The 23027-nt window shown below is 35.0% G+C and overlaps 1 protein-coding gene across 6 annotated transcripts in view; it reads right to left on the bottom strand.

Moving 5' to 3' along the window:
• The window catches only part of ANO3 (anoctamin 3), a 555530-nt gene that overhangs the window by 106089 nt on the left and 426414 nt on the right, over positions 1 to 23027 (bottom strand). For all 6 annotated transcript variants that reach the window (XM_074275261.1, XM_074275262.1, XM_074275266.1 and 3 more), the window contains 2 exons: positions 10984 to 11080; positions 2846 to 2906 (listed from right to left, as the gene is read on the bottom strand). In XM_074275261.1, the coding sequence (XP_074131362.1) occupies positions 2846 to 2906; positions 10984 to 11080 (158 nt within the window). The remainder of the gene's footprint in view (positions 1 to 2845; positions 2907 to 10983; positions 11081 to 23027) is intronic.

Raw genomic sequence — 23027 nt, 5'->3', positions numbered from 1 at the left:
TGAATGAAAAGAAGTAGAACTGGCTAGTTGGATCCTCAGGGATGCAGCTACTACTCACAAAATATTGTTTGTCCTTTAACCCCAAAGAATACCAGTGGTGTCAGAAGGTGATATCTTGACCTACAAATGAATGGATTTAAAGGAGGCAGTCATCCTCTAGAATCATCAGAAGCCAGAGGCAAGACGTAGGCCAAGATAATTAGAGATGATCTCTGATGCAGTGGGAGACTTTCACCTTTTTTAAGTTAGGGGTTTTAAATTGTCTGAGGCAAGCAATGCCCATTCAGCAATTAAAGTCTAGGTAAGAATTAAGACAAAGGATGGCCTAGTTTATCTTCATAAAATCATCAATCTGGGAGGGGAAGATTCTCAAGAGTTTCTGGCCAGAAGAGAAACAATTGCTATTTACACTCACTCTGAGCCTACAAAGCACAAAAGGCAAGCAAGTAAAGCTTGGGCTGAGACCTATTGGTCAATTATTCCAAATGATATATACAAACATGTGTGTTCATATAGCAACTTATGCACCTATACTTGTAGAAGACACATACAGAACAAGTTCACATATAAGCATATATAGATCATGCACAAGTACACATGCATGTATATGTGTATACACACAGGCACACATAAGTAGAGAGCACTATTCCATGACAAAGTATGCACACATGTATAAATATCCCACTGCATATGTAAATGTGAACATTTATATACAACATGTGCATATGCAATGTAGTATGACTATACTGGCATAGTCTATCTAGAGGTGCACATGTGTGTGTGGGCTTGTGTACACACACAACACCCAGAAAGGTTCAGAGCACTCCCTCTATGTCACAATATGCATGTATATATGTAAATACACATATTCATGCTATTGTACATATATTTCTACACATACATCCAAATGGAAAATATAGAAACATAATATATGCTTATATAAACACACATACACATGTGAATATAATATGAAATACAGAATGCAACACATTATAAATACACATGCAACACAACCACACGCATGTTACTATGTTACACACATAAATACAATATAACATCGCACAGACACATTTGGATAGATTACAATTTATAGGACTAGAAGAAATGGCCCCTGATCGATTGTTGAGCTCAGAAACCTCCTGGAGTCCTGACTCGTTTCCTACTTCAAACAATAACCATGGCTACTTCTGTAAGACCATTTTGCATGTTTCTGTTATTATTTTAGTTCACCGATTAGACACTCTCAATCTGAGTTTTGGAGGCTCCAGCTTCTTCAAACCTGCAGACCTTGATGACCCCGTCAAGGAGAAGAACACAAAGAATGTAGAAGAAAATAATCAAATTATGATTATCCCTACAGTCCACACTTTATATACACCCTGGGGAATAGGACGTCAGATTGCAGAGTCTCATTACCCACCCAGGACTGTGTGAAATGCATTTTCTTCAGATGTCCAGAGGAAGATAGTCATGTAAACATGAGGCCCATTTTAATATCGTGAGACCAATGGGGATATATTGATGAAGAACGTAAATTACATTGCAAGTTAGATGTCCCCCAGCAGCCTTTTTTGTATTTGATTATTTTCTCTAAAAGAAGTCCTCTATTTTAAGATGTCTTTTACAATGAGCCCTACTTTCCCTTAAAAAGACAATATATTGACAATATATCAAGCCAGTGATCATCTAGGAACCTGTTCAATGGGAATAGATGACCCAAATTCAAGGCAAATAGGACTGGGAGAAGCTTCTGTCAGCTAGAAATTATTCTGAAGCTCTTAGCACTTTCTCTTCACTTCCACACCCTCAATTAAACACATTTCTATAATTTCATTACTATATCTGCCTTTTCTTAAAATGGAAAGACATGATATTTGGTTTGAACTACATTTACGACCTGCCACTAGTCTGGTCAACCTATACAATCTTCTTGTCTGGGGAGAATTTGGCACAAAATGTGAGAAAACATTTTCCGCCCCACTGCCCTTTCTACTTCTGCTGTTTCACCATCACTCCAAAGCTTTGCAGCTCCTGGAAATGAACCTGCAGTTTTTCTGGGGAGAGATTGCTGATTGGGGAAGGCACCAAAAAGACTGAAATAACTTCATCAAAGAAGGAAATTGCCAAGATCCCAAAATATTCTAAAATTTTAACTTGCTGAAGACCCCAAAGGTTTGTAGGAAGGCTTCTTTCTATATAAATGACAAGATGTAAGACTCCTGAGAAGGGACCATGAAGCTCCTCTCACATGAATATATGAGAAGATGAGCAAAACCAGAAACACTTTGGATAACACAAAATGGAATCTCCTGCAATGCAAATGGTCTTCTTGCATGTTAGATTATTATTGTTAGCCTGTGTATGGAATTGAATGTTGTCATAAGGTGTACATGCTGTGAGCTCTTTAAATAAACCAGCCCTGAAAATATAAGGAATGGAAAAATCACTCTTCAATACACACATGTGCATAAATCAGACTTTACAAAAACATGTTCTGCTTTTTAGAACTGGAAACTGATAAGGAATAATATGTCCAGAAAAAAACAAACAAACAAATAAAAAACTCTCTACTATCTTCCCATCTATGTAGATGCCACTTTTTGACTTTTTGAGGATTTGAAGGAAGGGCCAAAGGAAAAATTTTAATTTGTAGCAATAAGGACACTGGGTTTAGATTGAAAAAATAATTTATGGAGGCTATGTTTAAGATATATAGGACAAAGAAGTCAACCGCTCAAATTTATTGCTCAACTGGTTCATGAATATTGACAGAGAACACATTTTTATCTGCAATTCTTTGACCCCATGAATTTCCCCCAGAGAGAAGTAATGAAAGAAAACTTACCCCATATTGCCATAAAAATAGCAAAGAACACCGTTCCTCCATTGTCAAACAAATGTGTCACCTACAAGAAAAATTAAATGATTTATCAATGCTGATTCCATCAAGGTAACATGTTGGGGTTTATTTATTTTCTCATTGGGAAATATTCCTGATTTTTGCTTTCTTTAAATGAGGAATTATCTTTATATAGAACTTTCTGGATTATTTTATATTAACATTTGGAGAAGAGGTGGACCCCCTTTCTTCCTTATTTTCTCTGACTACTTCCTCTGTTATAACCATTTTTCAAAAAATACTTCTTAAAAAAAATTCAGAAATTTTACTAAATATTTCTGTAGTATCTAGGTACTTAGACCACTTACAGAATGATACCTGACATACAGGGCCTCTCCTTGTAACAACATTCTGAGGGACTTGTTTTAGCAAAATAAACGTGTATAGTACTTTCTTTTCAGCATTCTACAAATCTAATGTCTATATGATCTTTACTGGGATCCCCACATGGTCCATGGACTCTTGTTAGGGACCAAAGCATTTTCACCTCTCCCAAAAGAGTCTTACTTTTTTTGTAATTACATTTTTGTAATTTAACCGATTACATATAATTTAATTAAATTCTTTTAATAACTTAAATTTAATGTTGTCAGATGTAGTTTAAAATTTGTCAAAGAAGATAATGTTGAATCAAGTCTGAATAGTGGGAAAAAAGAATATTTGTATTACTTGACCAAATGTTTTTAATTGGAGATATGTGAGAGAATTGTTTGATTTGAATAAAGATTTTATCTTTGAACTATGTTTTGTTGTTGTTTAGTTTCTGTATGTGTATGTATGTACATATGACACTTTATTTATTGCTCTGACTGCTGTCCAAGTAATGAGTGCCACACAATTCAACAACTGAAATTGCCAAGCAAGAGAGAATTTATTGTTTTTTCTTAATCAACAACTAAAGAAACCTATCTGGGGGCTAAACACCTTACCAGAATAATGGCCTTAAACTGTTCCTGGATATAGCTATATATAGATTTAAGCAAAATTCATACCTCTTCTGTCTTTCCTTTCCATGACCCCCATTCTTCCCCTCTCTGATCTTTCTCCTACCAACAAATGTCCAAAGCCAAACTTGAACACTAACCCACCAAGCTTGTGTTCCAGCTGCTACTGCCTTGAACATTCATCTACTGCACAAAGACACATGAAAAAAAATGCAATACAACTAAACTTGTGTTTTCATTCAGATAGGGAACTCCTGCAGCAGAAATTCCTTCTATAAATGCAGATTAGCCAATTTTATTCAATTTATAATCTTGGAGGTTTTCTGGAGGGCACAGTGAGATTAAGTAACTTGTCCATATTCCCAAAGAAGCTAGATTGGAGGCAGTGGGGATGTTTGAAACCTAAGCCTCCTAGAATTCAAAATTGGTCCCTTCAATACTCCTTGCTACCCCTTTAACATGCAATGATCATATTTCAAATAATGAATGTCTTAAGGATTCTTTGTTGAAATACAAAGGAATTTTACATCTCTTATACAAAAAAGTACCATTGCCTGTTAGAGGTGCCATCTTGTTTAACTAAGAGGTTGCTAGATGACATCTGGGAGAGGAAAGAAGTCTTGAATGTGAATTCTACCTTAAACACTCCCTAGGCTGATCTTAAGCAAATTTTCTCCATCTCTCTCAGACTCATTTCCCCCCATTATTTGTTTTTCTGTCCTTTGTTCTTGAAGAAGACCAATGACATCAGAAGGGTGATTTTTTGAACTTTCTAATGAATTGGATTTTAAGTATGACAGTGCAAAGTCATCAGCCCCACTCTCTCTTGTGCAGCCCCAACAGAATTCAGTGGCAAGATACCTAGAGATAGATGGCCCAGGATGCAGTGGGGGACTTTAGCCTCTTTAAGTTAAGGTCTTTTCCAGTTTGTCTGAGGCAATACCCATTCAAGAGACCCCACCACAAGGCTCACTTTGAGTCTCAATGGTTCCTTATCAGTAAAATAAAGTTAATTAGACCTGTTATTTTACAGAGTTATTATGAAGTACATGTAAAATGCCTTGCCACCCTTTAAAGTGCTGTGGAAATTCTAGCTATTAATTGAACAATTAAGAGCAACCCAGAAGAAAAGTAAATATGCAGGGACACTAAAAGACCTTTTCAAAAAAAAAGTAAGAGGAGAGATTTTTGTAGGGATAGTTTCAACTGAGTCATTCCAATCATATAGACTTATGTTAACAAAATATTCTTCTGTAAAATGTTGAATGTGGATGTGAATTCACCAGTGTCCATCATATTCCTGCTTTTGATTATTTAGGGAGCTGGATTTGTACATAAGGAAAAGGGTAGACTAAATACAAATAGTTCCCAATCATGCGTAGCAGCTTACCTCTGCAGGAAAATTAAGAGTAAATGAAATCAGTAAGATGTTAGCAGGCTGAACTTAGAATTCCCAGTTGGAATAGGAGTCTGGAGGCGATTGTCTTATATTTTACCTTCTCTTTTTCATTCTCCCCTAGTGTTCAAAACAAAAATAAAACTACCTCCTTCCTTACTCTGTCCCATTCCTCCAACTCCTTTGTCACTCCCATCCCTCCAGACACAAAAATGTTATTATAATATCTGGACAAAGTAATATGCTTAAAGTGCTTCTCAAATATTATTTATGTGGAAGAGAAGAGGGAAGAGGGAATGAAGGCAGAAGAAAGGAAAGAGAACAAGTAGAATTCATTGGTGCATTTAGTAAAGCACCTGAAATGTCTTTGACAAAGCAGAACATTTTATGTCTTCTCTTAATGAACAATATACTTAGACACCAAAAGGTTGCTAGTAAGTTTTTCCTTCTCTAAATTACTCTACCATTTCAAATCTTGGATCGTACAGGTTGTATAATAATTTTGTCTAGTTGTTTTATATTAAGAATAACTGAGTTCTCCTACTATTTTATTATTTTTTTTCTGATTTAGTGCTTTTCTTTTAAAATAATTAATTGAACAAGTATTTATTTTTCATTCATTTCCTCCACAAGAAGAATAAAATCCACACATAAATATGCTTCCTATTGTAAAAATTGACAAAAGAAAATGGCAAACATTGGAGGGGCTTTGAGAAACTAGATGCATTAAAGCATTATTGAGTTGTGAATTGATACAATTATTCTGGGGCAGGTAGGTGACATGGTGGATATATCACTAGGCCTAGAATCAGGAAGACAGGGGATAGAATGCAGCTTCAGACACTTACAAGCTATGTAATCCTGCCCAAATCACTTAATTCTGCCTCAGTTTCCTCATCTGTAAAATGAACTAGAGAAAGAAATGGCAAACCATGCCAGTTTTTTATCTTTGCCAAGAAATTCCCAAATAGGGTCACAAAGAGTTAGATGCAACTAAAATGACTGAGCAATAACAACAATCATTCTGGAAAGAAATTTGGAACTATTCCCCCATAATTACTAAACTGGGCACACTCCATTAATCATATTAGATCAACAAACATTAAAATATTTACTGAGTGAAAGACATTGTACAAGCTTCTCAGTGTGCTTTTGCTTTTCCATTTTTTTTACAATCTCCCAAATATCTAATGGGTATTTAATAATTGAGTGAAAAGATATATGATTGAGGAGCAGCAAGGAGGCTCAGCAGATAAGATGTCAGGTTTGAAGTCAGAAAGACTCCTCTCTTCCTGGGTTCAAATTTGGTTTGAAATATTTCCTAACTGTATGATTCTGGGCAAACATGAGGAAACTGAGGCAAAAAATGTCCAGAGTCACACAGCTAATTTGCCTCAGTTTCCTCATCTATCAAATGAGCTGGAGAAGGAAATGGCAAGCTCTTTAACTATCTTTGCTAAGAAAACCCCAAATGGGGTCATAAAGAATCAGACATGACTAAAATAATTTAATGATGACAAATATATGATAGAGACAAACTTTTTCAGTAAGAAAACATTTCTTCACAAAACAAGTAACTTCTAAGTCAGAAAGGCTGGGGACTCATTGACTGTTAAGGAAAATTGGGGACTATTTGAATTGTTTCCATGACTGTTCTAGCTAAATGATTTGATGAAATATTTTAATCATTGCTGCCACTTATATACATTAAAACTTTCCATGTACTATGAGAAATTCTACTGAAATGTGTCATGTTCTTGGTGCTTTTTCTGGAGGTCTCTGGAACTGCCTTCCTTTCAGTTGAGTAATCGCCACAAGAATAGTCAGGTGTTAAAGTCCAAAACCTTTATTATCTCCTTTACAATCTAGTTTCCTTGCCTAGGGCCCAGCTAGCTTTCTTGAGAGCCTTTCAAACCTACCTTGGTTTCAAGTGCAGGAGGCCAGCCACTTGGGGGAAGTACAGGAGGCCAGCCACCATGAGGCTGATGAAGATGGAATTGAATCTGAGTCCCCACCTCCAGATCTTTGTCTTCTCTGGCTCTGAATCTGGCTGAGGGTCCCAGCTTATATGCTCTCTTATAATTACATTATCATAGGTGTGAATCTTGTAGTGTTTTGTTTGTTTGTTTTGTTTTAATACTGTTTTTGGAATCCAATGTCCAAGACTAGAAAAACTACTGAACTTCTCTGATTTTCGATATTATAGGATCATAGTTGGAAAGATCTGTGACAAAGGAAGAATTTGAACCTAGGTCTCTGCTGTTTTTGTTCAGATCTGATTCTCTATGACCCCATTTCAATTTTTTAGAGGCAAAAATATTAGAGTGGTTTGCCATTTTCTTCTCTGGCTCATTTTACAGATGAGGAAACTAGGTCAAACAGAGTAAGTGACTTGCCCAGGGTCATATAGCTAATAAAGTGTCTCAGACCAAATTTGAATTTACTTTTTCCTGACTCCAGATCTGGCACTCTACCTACTGTGCCTAACTGATGCCTAAAGCTGAATTCAGGTCACATGAGTGCAAATCCATCACTCTTTACAGTGACTTCACCAAGAAAATGAGGTGATTGAACAAGATGATCTATGTGGACCTGATAGCTTTAAATCTATAATTCTATATGATTGACTTCAAGAATATTATGGGAGGATTCATTGTATATGAAGTAAATATGCAAAAAGGTGAATCTTTTCCAAGGAAAATGCTATGATTTTTAGCCATTTTACAACATTCTAAGGCTTTTTTTTTAAGTGTGAGCACAGCTCTCAAAGTGGAAACAAAGCTTGGTTTTTCAAACATTTTTAGAAGCATTCACTCAGTGCATAAAGATGAACTTTTTACTATTCCCAATTATTCTTGGTTTTAGGATACTAAATATGCTATAAGACAGTTTGAGAAAAAAAAATAAAAATGAGCAATAAGCTTATGAATCACTTCATAGAATGTAAGCTTCTTGAGGGCAGGATCGTCATCATTATTATCATTATTACTATTTTTGGTCTTTGTATCCCATGTACCTAAGCACAGAGATTGGAACATATTAAGTGCTTCATAAGTGTCTATTGAATTAAAAACCATATCTCTCTGGATGAGTTCCTTAGTTCCAAGTCTAAACCTTATATTGAAGATTTTCTAAATATTATCATATGATCTTTAGTTAAATTATTTTTAGTTTGTTGTTTAGTTTGTGTGGTGTTTAATTTGTTGGTTCTTAGATCATACAGTTAGAAGTGGAGTGACCTCAGGCATCACTTAGTGTAATCTTCTCATTTTATAGGAGAGTTCTCTCCTAGCAGTGATCAAGATATTATTATGTAAGTAAGTAGCAAGGTATGGAAGAATCAAGATCCTCCTATGGGACAGCAAAGTGGTATGGTGGAAAAACAAATGGAATGAGGAAGATGTAAATTCAAATCTGAACTTAGATAATTACTAGTTGTGTGATTCTGGACAGGTCACTGAACCCAATTTGCTCATGTTTCCTCATGTGTAAAATGAGCTGGAGAAGAAACTGGAAAACTAATTCAGTATCTTTGCCAAGAAAACCTAATTTTGGTCACAAAAAGTCAAACGTGACCAAAATGACCAAACTGTTAGAAAACATACCTCCTATGAGTTGGGGAGCACTGGGAAAGGTACAATTTCCTCAGAATTTCAAGCACACCAACCCTCTGAGACTAAGGTTCCAATAAAAACAGTCTTCACTGCTATCATAAAATTAATATTAGCAAAATGCTTTTTTTTTATTTGTCTGATGAATGGTAAGGAGGCAGTGTGGGGGTGTAGATCTCAATCTTTTCTTTTTCAGTAATGCATGCATTTTTAAAAAGCAAGAAAATAACTTACATAAGAGTTTAAAAATCACAGAATATCAGAGAAAGATATACAGCAAAACTAAGAAATTTCATCCTCCCAGTTCACCCCCAAGGTCCAAACCTGCTTTGCTGTTTAAAGAAACAATTATCCTAGGAAATGTTAGACACCTACATTACCCACATTTTTCATAGGAGTTATCAAATCAATTTTTTACAAAACTATTGACCTTTTGATATTTAACTATTTGCCTTTTTCCAACAGAAAAAGTGACCCTCTTGAAGAGTTTTCCTCTTGAAAAACTACCTGTTATTTGTAATATTTTAGTTCTTGTAGAGGAGGGATGCTTTTTTTTTTTTTTGAATTTTTTGGAACAAATAAACATGTATTTGATTAAAACTATCCAATTGAAAATTGGAAATAAGGGCATCTGATCTGAGGCTTTTTGACAGTTATACAGATCTGAATTAATTGGAGAGGAGCTTCATAACTATGTCTTTAAGGTCAGTAATCTGCATCTGAAAATTTTTTTATCACCATTACCATCACAAAAAAATCTCTGGAGTCATTCCTGATACTCAAAGAAATCTGTCATTTGCAATGTTCAAGCTAGTACTTAAGAGCTATTACAGTTAGCTTTCTTGAGCGCCTTTCAGTGAGTTAGAAAGAAAACTCATCTATCCTCTATTTCATTTCAGACCTGGCTCCTAATATTCATTGTTCCTCTTTTCTAAAAAAAGAGGACTAGATTAGTTGGCCTGTAAGAACCTTTCTAGGATCCTTTCCAGCCCTCAGCTAGGATCTTATAATAATCCTACAAATAAATTTCCACCAAAACATAAACACAAAACTAAAAACTCACTACAATTAAAGTAAACAAGGAAAGAAGAAAAGATGAGAAAGATCTTACAAAATATATAAGATATAATTCTAATTTCTAGAATCTAATGGATACCCTTAGGTCATCAGAAATATAAATTTATTATTCCTACAATAGCTATTTAAAATTAATAATTTCATTCAAAAATAATAAAAGCAAGAGAAAATAGCCCAGCATAAATGTTTACTGTTTTTGGACTCAGAAATGCCTCAGTTGAAACACTTATTAAATAATGAGATTCATCCTTCAATCCTTCCTTTTGCTCTCAGTCTACATATTCAGTTTATTGCCTAATCTTGTTAATTCTCTCTCTAAAATATTTGTACCTCTGGTCCTTCATCATTTCTACCATCACAGAAGCCATCCAACTTTAAAAACTTTCTTTTAGTTTCTTTTAATCTCCCAAGTAGCAGTTTTGCCCATGACCATTCAACACTTACTCCAAAATGAATCTTCTGAAGTTTAAAATAGACCAAAACAATTCATTATTCAAAAAAACAGCAATTATTTTACACTGCCTAGAGATAAAGTCTAAAGTCCTTATATTTCTAGTGAAGACCCTCTATAATAATTTCTCCTTTCTTTTTTATTTCTTTTCTTTTTTCATTGTTTCCTTCTTTGTTTTTCTTTCCTTTTTCCTTCCTTCATCCCTCTTACTTCTTGTATAATCTGCAATCTAATCTGAATGTGCCCCCTGCTTTCCCATATATACTCATTTCCTTACATTGGTTGCTATACCTCAAATGTTCTCCTTCACCCCTGTCGTCTTCTTTCCATTCCGAATCTCTACTTTTTTGTATTCTGCCTATCTTTTAAAGATTAGTGCTTCCTTAGAATTAGAAATAGTGCTCCATTCTCTAACATGCCCTTCCTTACTAACTTAACCTTCTCCCTGGCTTGATTCCATTTTTCAGATTTGAGATTACTCTTTTGGTCTTGATTACATTCTAAATTCATATTTTGTTTCTTTGTGAACATGTTTTATCACTCAAGTAGACAGTAAATTAAAAAAATCACAATGCACTCACAAAAACAAAAAGTGCTATATTCACCTTGGCATAGATGCAGCTCTCATTCAGTTTCTGGAGCATGCAGCTTCTCTCACACATTGGGCACATCAGGATCTCTGTGGCTTGGCAGATTTCTTTGCTGAAGAATTCAAACAAAGGACATTAAACAAAATGAAAATAATACTCCGAGAAGAATTTTTGTGGTTTTAATTCAGTCGTATAAGATGCAGGAAAGGAACATGTTTAAAAGGAAGGACAGGAAGGTAGTCAAGTTCAATGCACACATTTTGTGGGCTATGGACTTTTGAAAACTCTACCATAATGGTGGATTTTCTGTAATAATTCTGAGTTACAGAGAGCTCTCGCTGCAATAGTCATCTGAGATAGATGGGCTTGGGAGTTCTTATTTCTGTTTAGTAAATGGGAAGATTAAGCAATGAAGTGTGATTTGTATCAGTTTGGGAATGTGAACACAAGTACTTTGAAATTGTAGCCATCCTTTTCCACCATACCATAGAATAACTATTCAGGCTAGCATACGCTAGTAAAAGTGACATTTGTCATAGAAAAGAGTACAAAACATTACAAAGAAATATAAAAATGAAAATGAGGTAGACTGGTTATATAAGTGAATGATAGTTAACAGAGAGTCAGACTGAGTATTAAAATTGTTACCCACAGAATGTTAAGAGAGTTGATAAATATACATTAAGCACTTATTATGTGGCAGACACGATGCCAAGTGTTGAGGACACAAAAAGAGGCAAAAGACATTTCTTGTCAATAAGGAGCTCACAATCTAATGGGAAAGACTAGTAAAGAAATACATCTAGCCAGAATATATACAGAAAAAATGAAATAATTTTAAAAGGGATGGTATAAGAATTAAGGATTGGGAAAGATTTCTTATCTAAGAAAGGATTTTAGTATGACTTAAAGGAAAGTGAGAATACCAGAAGCAAGAGATGAGAAAGGAGAGCATTTCAACCATGAAAGCAAGCAAGAGAAAATGGTCAGGGTGAACAAATGAAATGTCTTATGGGTGGACCAGCCAGGAGATCATTCATAATCACTGGATTGAAGACTATGTACTGGAGAGTAAGGTATAAGAAGACTGTAAATGTAGAAGGGCGCTAGGTTATGAAGGGCTTTGAAAGACAAATTGGATTTTATATTTCATCCTGGAGAAAGCCACTATAGTTTTAATAGAAGGATGACATGGTTGGATTTATGCTTTAGGAACATCATTTTGGTGGCTGAATGGTGGATGGATGGCAGACTCACAAGTAAACTATTGCAATAATTCAGAGGTGATGAGAGCCTGAAGCAAGATGGTGGTCATGCCAAAAGAAAGAAGGGGACATATTTGAAAGGTGTCAAAGTAAGATTCATAGGAGTTGACAACAATATTGGGGTAGGGGATGAGAGTGAGGAATGAAGAATAACTAGATTGTAAGCTTGGGGAACTGGGAATATGACTTTTCCCTCTAAGGTATTGGGAAATTTGGAGGAGGAAGGCAAGGGAAAGAAAATGAGTTTGGTTTTGGACACGTTGAATTTAAGGTGTTTAGGAACTATCCAGTTTGAGATGCCTGGAAAGCATTTGGAGATTCAAAATTGGATGTAAGGAGAGAGATTGAGATAAGATAAGTAGATTTGAGAGTGATTGGAATAGAGATAGTCATTAACATATTAGGAGAGTTTCCATTTAGGAGAGTGTGGTAGGATAGAGAAAAAAATCTATACCAAATGGGAAAATAAGGATGGACTGATGCATGAGAACTTGAATCCCCTGGAATATTCAAATAGGTATTTATCTTTGTGGTTCATGTTATTTACTTCTTTGCTTTTTTCCTTTTTCTTTGTTTACGTTGTCTTTCTATTTCTTTATGCCTTTCTTCCATAATTCATCACCTTATGCTCTTCTCTCTACCTACCTGCTTAAAAGCTTTATTGTTGCTTTTCTTCTTAATCATTTCACTTTCAATGACTTATTTTTTTTTCAGTTTAGCTGATTGATTTATTTTTTTTTCCCTGTCACTTTTTTGTTTTTATTAATTATAATTTTTATTTACCAGATATATGCATGGGTAATTTTTCAGCCATGACAATTGCCAAACCTTTTATTCCAATTTTTCCCCTCCTTACCCTCCCCCGAGATAGGAGGTTGACCAATACAAGTTAAATATGTTAAAGTATAAATTAAATACAATATATGCATATATGTCCAAACAGTTATTTTGCTGAACAAAAAGAATCGGACTTTGAAATAGTATACAATTAGCCTGTGAAGGAAATCAAAAATGCAGGCGGACAAAAATAGAGGGATTGGGAATTCTATGTAATGGTTCATAGTCATCTCCCAGAGTTCTTTCGCTGGGTGTAGCTGGTTCAGTTCATTACTGCTCTATTGGAACTGATTTGGTTCATCTCATTGTTGGACAGGGACATGTACATCAGAACTGATCATCATATAGTATTGTTGTTGAAGTATATAATGATCTCCTGGTCCTGCTCATTTCACTCAGCATCAGTTCCTGTAAGTCTCTCCAGGCCTTTCTGAAATTATCCTGTTGGTCATTTCTTACAGAACAATAATATTCCATAATATTCACATGCCACAATTTATTCAGCCATTCTCCAGTTGATGGGCATCCATTCAGTTTCCAGTTTCTGGCTACTACAAAGAGGGCTGCCACAAACATTCTTGCACATACAGGTCCTCTCCCTTCTTTAAGATCTCTTTGGAATATAAGACCAGTAGTAACACTGTTAGATCAAAGGGTATGCACAGTTTGATAACTTTTTGAGCATAGTTCCAAATTTCTCTCCAGAATGGCTGAATGTATTCACAATTCCACCAACAATGTATCAGTGTCAATGACTTATTTTTTATAACATAATTGTCCAATGTTGCCTGTGACTCTTTTCCCTATGTTCCACTTTCTTCCATTCCCACAAGAGGCTCTTTTCTAGCAACAAAGAACATCTGGGCAAAACAAACCATGATGTTGATCATCTCATCAACTTTCAAGTTAGTCTGATGTCCATGACCTCTTGATTCTTCATGACAATACTCTGAAATATGGGAAGGACAAGTGCCCATTTTTCCCAAATGTGGAAACTGAGGCTCAAAGTAGTTTAATTAATTGTTCAAAGTCACTACAAATAATTGGCAGAGCTGATGCTACAACCTAGACCTCCTGTTTTCCTATGTTCAGCTGCATGGTCATATACACACATTAAAGATTGTCATCAGCAATTAGGAAAACATTCTGAACTATACTGTTGGAAATAAAGTTGTCATGGGAATTGATGGAACTAAATGTTTACTGTTTTCTCTCTCTCAGTACCATCTACTATCATGGCCTGACTTGATTATTGTTAACCTTATTTACACGGATAACTCTTTGAACATATTATTTCAGTTCATGGAGTTCATGAGCATCATAGTTCTTGGTTTTTATCTCAATCCATGGAGCAATTCAAGCATAAATTAGAGATAGTTTTAGGACATGAAGATCAGTAACAAACCAATCATTTCCAAAATATCTTCAAACCTGAGAACATCTATTGGCATTATATGATGGAGTAGCTTTTTTCATTTACAACTGTCCTTCAAGTTGAAACATAGTCATTGCTTATTGAACAATTCCATAAAGATTTCTTTCTCCCCCCATCCACTTGTTTATTTTTTATCCATATTTACATATTTCTCACATATTTATATTAAGGGTCAAGAAGAGTAAATTCTCTCTTTTTAATCTCTAGCTAATTCCATTCTTTCCGTTTCTACACTAAAGGCCTTTGTTCCTGCCTCTGAAACCTTTCCGCATGTGGGCTGATTACGCAATGGTTTCCCCGTTATCTTTCTAAAAATATATTTTAAAAAACTCATCATTTTACAACATTCTTTTCTTTTTAAATTTCGAGTTCCAAATTCTTTCCCTTCCTCCAATCCTTCCCCTAATCACTGAAAAAAGCACTACAATGTCAATATTATATATGAAATCATGTAAGACACATTTCTATGATAGCCATTTTGGTTTTTAAAATTAAATTAAATTAAAAAGAAAGAAAAATGAAGGGAAGAAATTATGCTTCAATTTGTACTTGAGTTTTTAAGTTTTATGGAGTATGAATGCAGATCCACGTATATTGTTTTCACTTTCTTATTTTCATGATTTTTTTCTTTTGATCTGTTTCTTCTTTCACACACGACTAATATAGAAGCATGCTTTACATGACTGCAATATTTAAATTATATCAAATTGTTTACTGTCTTAAAAATGAGGGAAGTGGGGAAGGGAGGAAGAAAATTTGGAACTCACTTTTAAAAATCTGGTTTCTAATCTGTTTTATCAACTTCAATTTTATGGTAGAGCTCATCCCATTCACATTCTACCCACCACCCCCCTCATTCAAATTCAAAGTTATGATTTTGCCTTTATCTACTTTTTTAAGCCAACTGTTTTTCTGATAAAATATTTCATTTTCTTTTTTTAATTTTTTGACTTTGTCTCTTGATATCTCATGTTCATGAGTCATGAACATCTCCTTGTTCAATTCTAATTTTTAAAGAATTGTTTTTTTCAATAAAAATCTTGTACCTCTTTAAATTTGGCTAATTCTGCTTCTTAAAGAGTTACTTTCTTCTGTGATTTTTTGGCCTTTTTATCTTAAAACAATTCTGTTTTTTAGTGTTCTTTTCTTCATTTTTTTTGTTCTTTTTACCAAACTGTTAATTTTCTTTTTATGATTTTCTTGTATGACTTTTATTTCCTCTACTACTCTTATCTTTCTTTTAATCTTCTAGAAATTTTTGTTGGGCTTTGGTCCAACTAGTAATTTTCTTTGAGGTTTTGTTTATAGATATTTTCACATTGGTTTTCATGTGATTTTATGTCTCAGATCTTTCCAGCTAGTATAGTGGTCAAATACTATTGTTGTTTGCTGATTTTTCCAATCTCTTTCCTGAATATTTTACAGTTGGCTCTGCTCACTCAGCAGTAGGGAGGCACTGTCCCACGCTTCAGGCTTTTTTTGTGCTATTGTTTTCAGAGCCAGTTCTGGAAGGGTTACAAATTTTTTGTGATTTTATGGTGGTATGATCCTGGGAGAGATATGATTACTTCTCTCTTGGTCTATGATCTGGTTTTTATCCAGGAATGGCCCCTGGTGCCTTGTAGCCAGAAGCAATTAGCACTCCTTTCTGCTTTGAAACTATAATGAGGGATCTTGTTCCCTGGTGACTGACCTTCATGACTGACCTTCATAGCTCATCTCTACCCTGAAACTGCAACCTAGATGTACACAAAGGAAGCACCATCTGTGCCCAGTGCCAGCAAAGGGTCATCTATAATCTCTTTCTGACCACTTATAAAATCCTGATCTCTGGGCTCAGAACTCTTAAAACAGCTGCTATGGTTGTTCTTGCAACCACTGTGTGTTGGTGTCCAGACAGACTTTCACCCCTGTGTCACAGATTTTTCCTGCTTTTAAATTTGCTTTGGTTAGAAAATATCTTGCTTTTACCTTTTGTTTACTCTGCTACTGAAATTTGATTGGGCACATCACTTTAAAGTTTGGAAATAACAGTGGGATAATTTAGCTAGGTTGCCCCAAATCCATCATTTCCTAAAATCCTTTCTAAAGTCGTTATCAGGCAAAGGCACCATACTAAGTAGTAGGGATATAAACATGGAAAAATGAAACAGTCTTTAACTTTGATTCAGTGGTCATTGTCAAAAAACTGCAGACAACTTCTCTGGACTTCCCCCATAATGCCACAAGAAGCTCTTTATTTTGGAAGCTCACTTAAGTCTAAGTTCTCACAATTCATCAATACTTTTTGCCCCAAGGATTATTTACTTATATAATAGGGTAGATAACTCTTTTAAGAACCTCCATTTGATGTGGATAGGTAGATCTATCATCTCTTTTTTTTTTTTCCCCCAACCAGCTGTACTTGGATTACTCCATTTTTAGCTTCCTTTTATGTGCTGTTTTCATCATTATAATGTAAACTCCTTGAGGGCAGGGATTATTTTCCTTTTTCCTTGTATTTGTAATACTTAGCCCAGTTCCTAGAGTATATATAATAAATCAATAAATACTTGTTGACTGACTGACTAGCAGGAGAATATAGTAGTCACCAAAATTGTCTTAATTTGGGCAACAAAGTATGCTGAAAATAGCAACAAAGTCAGCAAATCTATGTTTGTATCCTAGCCTTCCCACAAATAAATGCTCTTGGCAAAGGCAAACTGTCTTTCTAGACCTCAGTTTCCTTATCTTTTAAATGATGATGTTGGAAGAGACTCCTTTCCAATGATATATGCTATGCATCTAAATTAAGACAAGTTAACAAGAGATGCCACAATAAAAGAAACTGGAAAGAGATCAGCTGTTTTGAGTTTCAGAATTTACTTCTGGTTCCACTAGCCAGTGTATTTTTTTTAAATAAATGATTGCTGATCAGGAATTATGCCCAAAAAGTTATCAAAATGTGCATACCCTTTGACCCAGCCATACTACTACTGGGCTTATATCCCAAGGAAATACTAAAGAAGGGAAAGGGACCTGTATGTGCCAAAATGTTTGTGGCAGCCCTTTTCATAGTGGCTAGAAGCTGGAAGATGAATGGATGTCCATCAGTTGGAGAATGGTTGGGTAAACTATGGTATATGAATGTTATGGAATATTATTGTTCTATAAGAAATGACCAACAGGAGGAATACAGAGAGGCTTGGAGAGACTTACATGAACTGATGCTGAGTGAAATGAGCAGAACCAGAAGATCATTATACACTTCAACAATGATACTGTACGAGGATGTATGCTGATGGAAGTGGATTTCTTCAACATAGAGAAGAGCTAATCCAATTCCAATTGATTAATGATGGACAGAATCAGCTACATCCAGAAAAGTAACACTGGGAAATGAATGTAAACTATTATTTTTACCTTCTGAATCCAATTCTTCCTGTGCAACAAGAAATTCGGTTCTACACACATATACTGTATCTAGAATATACTGTAATATATTTAACATATATAAGACTGTTTGCCATCTGGGGGAGGGGGTTGGGGGAGGAAGGGAAAAAATCTGAATAGAAGTAAGTGCAAGGGATAATGTTGTAAAAAATTACCCATGCATATGTACTGTCAAAAAAAAGTTATAATTATCAAATAAAATAAAAATTAAATTAAAAAAATGATTGCTGATTGCTGAAGAAAGTTTTAATAGAGAAACCTTGGCTAGATCTTGAAGACAGAGAAGGATTCCAATAGGTAGGAATGTGAAGAGATGACATTCTAGACCTGGGCACAGACAATGGGCAAATTCAGAGAAGTGAGAGAGAGCAGTCTCACATCCTGAGTGTTAGAAAAATGAAATTGCTTTTGAAATTGTATAAAACATTAAAAAGGTTCTTTTTTGCCAAGTGTAAATTAATCTTTAATAACTAGAGCCTTTTTCAGCTAAAGCAGCAAATTTTAATTCTTGGAGTAGATTTTTGAAGAAAGTACCTTACATTTAATATGAGAAAAGTATACTTAAGGAAATGATAAAGTGAATTTTTTACCCTAAGTACTTAAGTATTAAAAGAAGCAAAAAAGGTAGTATACTTATGTTTTCAAGTAAAAGGAATACATTAAGAAAAATGAATATTATTATTCATTTAAATGGATATTTATGAAGACACCTAAGTTGGGACCACGTTTTATGATTCGCATTTCAAAAACCAATTCATAGCAATATATTCTTTAAGAACACTGATTTCTATGACAAGTGTGTACCATCTTGTAGGCACATGTGACATTTCTTGCCAATGTAGAAGAACAGAAATTGAAGAAAGCAAGTAACTTGGAATTATAAGCCCTTTACAATTTTTCATTATTTCCCATAACCACTAGAGGGAGGATTCCCATTAGCTAAGAAGAAACTGATTGGAAGAGCTTTGGTTATTTCTGCATCTATTTGAGTAAAGTAAGGTTTTCCTTAAAGGTTAACAAATGAGGGAGTGGACTCAAGAAACTAAAGTTTATGATTGGGGTAGGGGAAGGGACACAAAATCAACCTTCAATAGAAAACAAGAGAAATATTTGGGTATGGATGAACTAGAAGATCTATGTTTCTTTATAACTATGATTCTGTGAAATTAATACATGGAAAGGGACTATTATGCTTAATGGCATAAAATTTAACTGGAGTGCAAGGAAGGATGGAGAGAGGGAGATGTCATAGAGTGAAATTAAAGCTGCCTTTCAAGTCAGAGGGATTGTCTGATAAGTTTGGCATTGACACGGTGCCATTGTGAGGTGAGGAAAGTCAACAATCTTTTTCTTTATTTTTAAAATAAGGGTTTGAAATGGATGGAGAGAACATGGTACAGAAGAAAGAATAATGTCCCTGTAGATTGAAGATCTGTGTTCAGATTCCTTCTCTAAATGCTTACTGGTTGGGATTTCATGCACAAGTCACTTAATCTTGCTGGACTCTCAGTTTCTCCATTTGTAAAATGAAGAGGTTGGATTAGATAATCTCTGAGATGCCTTCTTTTCTGATGGTCCTAAAGTCCCCTCCAGTTAAATAAATGATCCAAAATAAATGATGAATACACAAAGATGATGGATTTGATAAATGTAGAAGTTGCTTTTTATCTGCTGACATTCTATCAACTTGAGAAACATTTAGATCTAGATGGGCAAGGAGAATGACAGGGAACTCAGGAAGTCTACTCTGATTCAAGAATTTGGCCAAGTCAGAAAAGCTTACAGAAGATAAGAAGAGATTTGAATCCATTCGAGGGATTCAACTTTAAGTTAATTCTCAAGAAGGGTTAAAATTAGAGGTGATGGAGTCAGAGGTAAGAGTCACAGGCACATTTAGGGTTAGAATTGGCACCAGAAGCATACATTTAGGGTTTGGAGGGTTAGAGCTGAGGCTTATTTAGAGTTAAAATTGGAGGCATTTAGGGTTAGGGGGTCTATTCCTAAATGTTAATTAGTTTCTAACTCTAACTTTAACCTTAAATTAATTTCTTATTTTAATTTTAATCCAAAATGTCTCCAATTCTAATCCTAAATTCTGGCACCTTAGATTTCTGTGGTTTGAGCTAAGACTAACATGGTGAAACAACCATATCTGTTCAGTAAGTAAACTTCATATTAAAAGTGCAAATTTCATTACATACTTAAACAGCATACATTTGGAGAAATATTGGTGTGTATGATTATGTGTGTGTGTATTTGTGTTTGCCACATTTTATCTTCTACATGCAAAATATAAAAGGACTACTCTTTCTTCCAGTGAAAAAGAAATCCTTCCTAGATAGTTTTGTCAAACCGATGTATAGATTTAAAATGTTTTTAAGCTGATTGTATAAACTGTTAAAGTTGATATAATAATTATCTAAGACTTCACTGGATCTTTGATCTCATCAGTTGTTGTCCTTTCCTTCCACTGATTCAGATTCCAAGTCATCCATATGTCCTCAGCCTATGTGACTCTTTGCCTTGACCTTCCATAAGGTAGCCCTGGAACATCCAGTCTCTGGGGGCTGTAGACCTCCCTGACTTTCTTTTTATGGGGAGAAAATACTAGCTGAACACACAGGCTCTCCATTGTTTATTCTTGGCCCTCAACATATGATCCACGTATCTTCTTCTTCATTTTTCGTCATCATCATAACTATTATTATATAACTTTTAGGCTTGCAAAGTGATTTCCATAACACTAGCTCATCTGACCTTGAAGTAGAACACCCCTGTATTTCTTTTCCACCGGATTCTCTGCATACAACAAAGCTCTTAATAAATTACCACCATTGTAGATCAAGGCGGCATAGCCCACTTCCACCTGCGCGGCACACCTACAGCTGAATCAGTCTGATACCCAGAATGCTCCTGCATTTTAGACTCTCCCTGCTGTAATCTTGACAGCTGAAATACTTAGTGCTTATCTTAAGGAAGAATAGAAAGTCTGACAGTATCTTAATTATAGTGACAGAAATAACAAAGTCATATAATACTGCAAAATACAGCTAGGAAACAGTTTGCTAAAGACTTGTAAAGTATTTGTATTAAAGGTTAAAGGGAACTGCCAACTTTCTTTGGGGATGGATGGGGGGAGCTTCATGTGCTTTTTATTAGAACAAGGATTCAATAGCTTCTCTCCCAGGGTGCCCTAGACTTTTCTTTTGGCTTACATCCTTCTCCCAGAAAGACTACTAATTCAATTTCTTGAATGCTCTTTCAGAAATCACATGTTATAAAATAACCCAAGATATTTCCCCTTGTTTTCTAACTTGCAGGCCAACCAAGTTTGATTTAAAACCACAATCCTTTGGGGAGAAGATTATCAACTGGAGGGGAAGATTAGGATTTCTCAAGGATGGACCCCTGCCCCATCTTCTACCATGGAGAAATCTTGGGAGATGGACTTTCTTGAGTGAAGGTAGGAAACCTGGAGACACAGTGACAGAGTTTCACAAATATGGATTTTCCAGCTGGTCCTTTAAGTAGGTTTTTAATGCTATGTAGATCGCTATATTGGCAATTCTGTCAAATTGAAATCTAAGGCTAGCAAATATGATTAGCATAAATAACAAACTGTATTTGCTTAAAAAAATGGAATGATTTCTGTGTTCCCCCAATAAATTAATGATGGAACTAAGCAGTAAGAAGGGATTTGGAAGACGAGACACATTCAGCAAATGCTACTAAGTAAACCAAAAAAAAAAAAAAAAAAGAATACTGTCAAAGATGACTTACACAGCAAGTAACTAAGCTAAGATTTTAATTCAATGACTCCAACTTCCAAATCTAGGTCCAATTTATCTTCATTCCATGAAATACTATCTTAGTCCCTTTCTCACAGAATAAGCATAAATCGTGGTACGAGGCAAGTACTTGATGCTTAGTAAATGTTTATTGACTGAGTGACTGTAGGTGGAATTTTTAAACATTTGTTACCCTGAGAAAGAGATGGTGACACTGCTACTCCCATGGGAAGATCACCAACTTGGGCGTCAAGAGCATGATGTTTGTAGTCCTGATTTTATGGATTAACCTCTACAGAACCATGGACTAATCACATGAACTCTCCAGGCCTCAGACAGACAGCAAAGAGACCTGGATTGACCTTCGGCTGGGAGGATATCAAGCAAGGCTTCCTAATCCATACAGACATCGGACATGGTATTATGGTCTTTAGTTCACTTTCAGAGTGATTTTGTATGATATAAGTAAACAATTTCTGGAGAGGCAAAATATAATGTGTCTTATACGTGTGTTTTTCCTTTAAAAATGTATATTGATACAGTGATGATTAAACAAAAGACAAAACAAAACAACATTGGAAAGAGGAATGGATTTGGAATCAGATCCCTTAGCCCAAATCCCAGTGTGGCCATTTGACATCATGGGTCAACTAGTAAAGTCACTTAATTCCTCTGAGGTTGGTTTCTTCATCTATAAAATTATAGTTGGACTAGGAGATCTATAAATGGTAGTCAGGATAGCTTTTTATCATAATGCATTTTTCTCAAACTACAAATAATAAAATTACAATTACTACTATAGAAGATCTGTACCATATATACACATATGCTTAAAGTATATATGTGTGTAGTTGTAAATGTATGTGTATATACATACAAATGTATTAATATATGTGTATATGATATTTATGTATGTATGTATGTAGAATGCCTCAAAAGCCTTAATGAAGATTTTACTTATTAAAGCTATTTATATAAATATTTACTTTCATAAATATAGACATCTCTATATACACATATAATATATATTCATTTGCATAATGTGATATATATTCATATATTAATGTATATATTCATTTTTCTCTGTGTGTGTATATATTAGGCAGATTGATGGCACAGTGGATTGCTGGATTTGAGATCAGGAAGAATCATCTTTCTGACTTGAAATCTGGCCTCAGGAACTTAATAATTATGTTATCCTGGGCAAATAAACTGTTTGCCTCAGTTTACTCATCTGTGAAATGAACTGGAAAAGGAAATGGCAAATCACTCTGCTGTCTTTGCAGAGGAAACCCCAAATGG

Source organism: Sminthopsis crassicaudata, chromosome 6 (assembly GCF_048593235.1).
Source record: "Sminthopsis crassicaudata isolate SCR6 chromosome 6, ASM4859323v1, whole genome shotgun sequence".
NCBI classification, from domain to species: domain Eukaryota; kingdom Metazoa; phylum Chordata; class Mammalia; order Dasyuromorphia; family Dasyuridae; genus Sminthopsis; species Sminthopsis crassicaudata.
The sequence above is the reverse complement of the archived record's forward strand: the minus strand, read 5'-3'. Positions and strand labels throughout refer to the sequence as shown.